Source organism: Prionailurus bengalensis, chromosome B3 (genome assembly GCF_016509475.1).
Source record: "Prionailurus bengalensis isolate Pbe53 chromosome B3, Fcat_Pben_1.1_paternal_pri, whole genome shotgun sequence".
Classification (NCBI taxonomy): domain Eukaryota; kingdom Metazoa; phylum Chordata; class Mammalia; order Carnivora; family Felidae; genus Prionailurus; species Prionailurus bengalensis.
Window position 1 is genome coordinate 23,208,922 of NC_057355.1, and position 5,427 is coordinate 23,214,348.

The 5,427-nt window shown below is 42.7% G+C and overlaps 1 protein-coding gene across 1 annotated transcript; it reads left to right on the forward strand.

Annotated features, from left to right (window-relative positions):
* Nucleotides 1–915: 915 nt before the first annotated feature.
* On the forward strand, nt 916–4,964 carry MKRN3 (makorin ring finger protein 3). The gene has a single exon (XM_043554865.1). It carries the CDS (start codon nt 1,066–1,068, stop codon nt 2,545–2,547), a length of 1,482 nt encoding a protein of 493 aa, XP_043410800.1. The 5' UTR covers nt 916–1,065; the 3' UTR covers nt 2,548–4,964.
* Nucleotides 4,965–5,427: the final 463 nt, after the last annotated feature.

The window sequence follows — 5,427 nt, forward strand, 5'->3', positions numbered from 1 at the left end:
GGGACAAAGAGCTCACAGAGGAAATTAAAAAGCACCACTTGTGAGCAGAATGATAGAGAATGAATACATTATGAAAGGCTGGCCTGCCACAATACCATACAAACCTCAGTGAAAGAAAGAAAGGGAGACAAAGGACCACCATGAGTTAAACCAGCAAGAGAAAATAAAAGCCAGGGTCACACAGAGGACAGTGGCTTATTATGCCTGCATCAGGATCGTACGGGTTCAGCAGCTTCTGCACAGTGGGAAGGGAGAATTGGAAATCACAATAAACTAAGACATCTGAAAGGCACTAAAGTGGTCTCGCCTCCAAAGCACTCTCTGCTAATGGCTTGCTGACAAAGAGCATTTCCACCGTAAGCTTGTAAGAATTTCCAGAAAATAAAGACCAGAAGAAATCTTGTCGCATCTACAAAAAGCATCTCACAGTGACAGTCGTAAAGACTTAACGCGCGCCCGCGCGCGGGCGCGCGCACACACACACACACACACAGTCCCACGTAGACGTAAAATGGAATGAACAAAAAAGAATTTATAATTTATATGGGAGATATTCCAGAATAAAAACTGAGTGGAGGGGGGAGGATTATGATTTTTAAAACAGACATATGTGAAAAAACAATCGAATACAAGGTGTCTGAATGAACACTGGAAGAGATTAAATAAAAACCTCAAAGAGTTGTGATTACGTCCTCCAGAGCAGCCTGCCAGCAAGAAGCGTTGGGATCCGCCAGCTGGCATGCAGACTAGCGGGGGCAGAGGCCGGGGAAGGGGCGGGGCAGCCCCAGCTGCGAGAACAAAGGAAGATCCGCAATCACCGTGCACGCTGCACAGACCGTACGGAATGAATAGAGGATTGACGTTGCCACCACAGGAAGTGTCCGCCGCGCCTGCCCAGAGAAGGCAGTAGGAACCACAGTCACAGGAAGAGAGCAGGGGGAAAGGAAAAGAGATGCACACTTCCCCGAAACAAGGTCCCCGTGCCGGCTGCTACCCTCCGGGCCTCTAGCCCAAAGGAAGGCACACAGGGGAAGTTCCGGTACCTTTTGGGGGGAAGAGGCTGCCATGGAAGAGCCTGCAGCTCCCACTGAAGCCTCTGAGGCACCTGGGGCATCTACGGGTGCCGAGGCAGCAGGGGAGGGTGCACCTGGGCCTAGTCTCCGCACTCGCCCGGTCTTCCGGCAATTTGCGGCTACAGGTCCGGCCCCCCTTCGCGCGTCACGTCTGAGGCCTGCCCAGGCTGCAGGGGGAGGGGCTGGGCCCAGTCGCTTGCAGGGCCGGAGTGGTGGCAGCTGGACGAAGCAAGTCATCTGCAGGTATTATCTGCATGGGCTTTGCAAGGAGGGGGAGAACTGTCGCTACTCACATGACCTCTCAGGCCAGCAGTTGGCCAGGGAGGGCCATGGTTCACTGCCTCGGGCCTCTGCAGACCAAGGCCCTAGCACGGCTGCGCATACTGAGACCCTGCCTCAGGAAGTGGCGAAAGCCCCCTCTGCTGCGCCTTCATGCTCCTTGCCTGTGATTGGCTTGGCTGCTGAAAGGGGTTTCTTTGAAGCTGAGAGAGACAATGCAGGCCTTGAAGCTGCAGGAGGAGCCAGTGTAGAAGGCTGGGAGAATGCTATTGAATTTGTTCCCGGGCAACCCTATAGGGGCCGCATGGTCCCTTTTCTTCCCAGGGCTCCTCTACAGAGCCCAGTGACTGAGAGGGAACAGATTGCAGTGGGCAGGGGTCAGCAGCTTTGCCGTGATGCTGCCATGGGGCAGTGCTTTCGTGGGGAGAGTTGTATGTATATCCATGGAGAGATATGCGATATGTGTGGGCTTCAGGTCTTGCACCCTGTGGATGCTGTGCAGAGGGCAGACCATACAAAGGCTTGCATTGAAGCACACGAGAAGGATATGGAACTCTCATTTGCAGTGCAGCGAAGTATGGACAAGGTGTGTGGCATCTGCATGGAGGTTGTCTATGAGAAAGTCAACCCTAGTGACTGCCGCTTTGGCATCCTCTCCAACTGCAACCACACCTACTGTCTTAAGTGTATCCGCAGGTGGAGAACTGACAAACAGTTTGGCAACAGGATCGTCAAGTCCTGTCCACAGTGCAGGGTTACCTCCAACTTTGTCATTCCCAGTGAGTTCTGGGTGGAGGAGGAGGAAGAGAAACAGAAACTTATTCAGCAGTACAAGGAGGCAATGAGCAACAAGACTTGCAGGTATTTTGCTGAAGGCAGGGGTTACTGCCCATTTGGAGAGAACTGTTTTTACAAGCATGCAACCCCTGAGGGCCCAGGAGAGGATCCTCAGAGGCAGGGTGCTGAGGCATCCGGTGCTCACTGCAGTCAACTTTTGGAGCCTACTCAGGTGGGAGAGGGCGAGATGCCCTTTAAAAGCAGTAAAAAAAAGCTTGTCATGCTTCGGCTGGCCAATCTGTTGTTTAAGTGTTTTCTTTCACTGGGAAAGAGTGCGCTTTTTTTTTTTTTTTTTTTTTTTCCTCAGAGGACTAGTGGGACTTACTTCCTTATGAGCTGGAAAAATATTCCAGTTTGAATCTGTAGCATTATGCTGTGGCATGTGGTCTAGTGTGCTAAGGCTCTGTCTGTCATCTGCTATTGCTTGTTTGTTGTTTATAGACACATCTATCATTTACAGGGGCTATGGAAGCCATTTTTACAAAGCATTCATCTCTGTTTTCTTGTCCATCCTCATTTCAGGGTTATGCTGTTTTACTGTGGTAAACTGTAACAAAGTCCTTAAAGTTATTGTTCGATGAAATGAATATTACTGTAGTTTATGGTTTATTTTGTCATCTCTGTTTTCAACAGGATTGATTCAGTTCTAGTCTAGTGTTTACAGAATTTCCACACTCATTTTGAAGTCCCTCAAGAATAAATGTGACAGGGTGAAGGGAGAAGTCTTAACTGAACAAGGAGCTTTTTGCTACTACAGCCTTAAGAAATGGACCCTCGCGGGGCCTTTGTGGTACAACTGCTCATCTTTGTTGTTTACATGTCCGTTCTTTCCCTCATTCCTCTTCAAGTGCACTCTTTAACATGTGGTTACCTTGTGGTTTTGTGTTTTACTTGACCAGAACCAAGTGCGTATGTTTACATGTTTTTATCCTGTAAAGCTTGATGTGAAATTACTTACATTTCAAAGTATATATTTAAGAATTATATATTTGCATATAAATGTGTGTAAAAGTTATATCTTTCAAGATATATATAAAACATATACACTATCATATATCTGGAAGAGCTAGAAGCTGAAAACGAAAGGCTAATAGTATTTGCTGTTGTGAGTGTGAAGTGTGTAAATGATCTTTCCTTTTCACAGGCTTCAGTGATTAGTATCTAATGAAAACATATTCAAGTGGCTGTAGTCAAATGTAGCAGACACAGATAAAGGACTTACAAAGTAGGACATTGGTAGTTCCTTTGGTGGCATCGATAGCTCACTCCTATTATAAATACACAAATGTGTGTTCCCATGCGATTTAGCACAATCACATTCCTTATAACAGCACAATCAGCCTTGAACTCAGATATACAGTTCTTTGTATTAATATTTTGTATTGTCTCTTGACATTAAAAAAGGGGCTTTTGACAAGTTTTCAACATACAAATGACAAAATTATGAAAGAGAAAATAGAATAATAAAAATATTGGAACCAGTCAGAATATAAGAGTGAAAAGATTAAAAAAAAAGTGAAATGTATAAAGGAACAAAAACTAAACACAATAGTAATAAGGAGATAGTATAGCACAATTACACTATCAGATTAAATGAAAATGGTTTAAAAACTAAAACTCAAAGATTATCAGACATGATTAAAATAAAAATGAAGCTAAATGCTGTTTAAAATACACATCTACAGTATAAGAATACAGAAACATTAAAAGTAATAGAATGAAAAGCTAAATAACAATGCTGTGGCTTTTGTAATAGATACAGTTGATATTAAGGATAAACACATTGCTGGAGATAAATATGGTTGGTATATAAACATAATTTACATGGAAGATAAAACTATTCCAATTTTGTATTCATTTAATAATATGCCATCTGGTAATCAAATAAATAATTGATAAGGAGAAAAATAGAAAATTTAAATGGGCAATTTTCATACATCTTTTCAGTAACTAAACAAGCAAATAAAGAATATCAATTGAATAGCACAATTTTAACAATCTATCCAGTGTAAAATGTGTAAAATGCTGTATGCATCAACTGCAGAATTGTTATCTTGGCTAACATATGGAAATATACCAGATGTGTGAGTTCCAGGAGATTCAGACTGCCCTGACTATTCAGCAAAGACAGGGTCCATTTGCAGTTTGTGACATGTGCTAAGCACTCTCCAAAGCACTAATTTAACTCCTAGACCAACTTTATGAGGTACTCGTGCTCTAATTTTTCTCATAATCCTAATGAGGTATAAATGAGGTTATATTACTTGCCCATATAACTATGACATATTGGAACTGCAAATGGAACTCTGTATTTCTACAACACAGTCACCATGCTGCCTCTTTCCTCACCTACATGCTCAGGACCAGCTGAATATTGCTAATGGAAACACACATGCAATCTTTTAGTATGAATGGTTCAGCCAGGTGGCAAAGAGATGGACATAAAGAAATTCCTAGAGAATGTGGGGGCTGTGGAGCTTTATCTGTTGCCTTGTGGACTTGGTATTTCTTAGTCCCTTACTCATAACATGCTTTAGCCTCCTATATTTTTACACTGCCTGTTCCTTCTTACATGATTCCTAGTTTTATTGGTAAGTATATTTTTGTCATATTTCTTCCATATTGATTCCTTTTATCCAAAGAATTCACCAATCAAGAGTCTGTAGAAGCCTCACTCTTACTGTCATGCAGGGTGAGTGATTCAAAACAAAATTCAAATATGCTGGTTCCCCTGAGGCCACCCCAGTACTGCAGAGGAAAGAGGGCTCAGATGACCAAACAACCAAAGAAAAGGACCAGATGGGTCACTCACAAAAACTGTACTGAGACCAAAGTCTCAAAAAAAATGAGCTTTGAATAGTGGCTAAGCTGCTCTCAAGGAGAGATTTTTAAGTTGAGCCTGGAAAGCTTTGAAAACTTTGTCCTAGTATACACTACCTAATGTTGTGAAATAGCATGTTTTTATTCAAATAGCATCTTGAACGATCATAATAAAGTTAAGGAGATACAGTGGAATAAGAATTATCAGAAGATAAAATGGTTTTGGTGACAAAGAATACTTACAATCTTGACTGCTTCTTATCAGCCGTGCAATCTGGAGAAAGTCACTTAAATTTTCTATACCTCAACTTTTTTATATGAGAAATGGGTACAGCACCATCTATTTTACAGGGTTGTTATGATGACCAAATGTAATCTGGACAAAGAACTTGAAACATAGCTGGGATTTTTAAAGTGA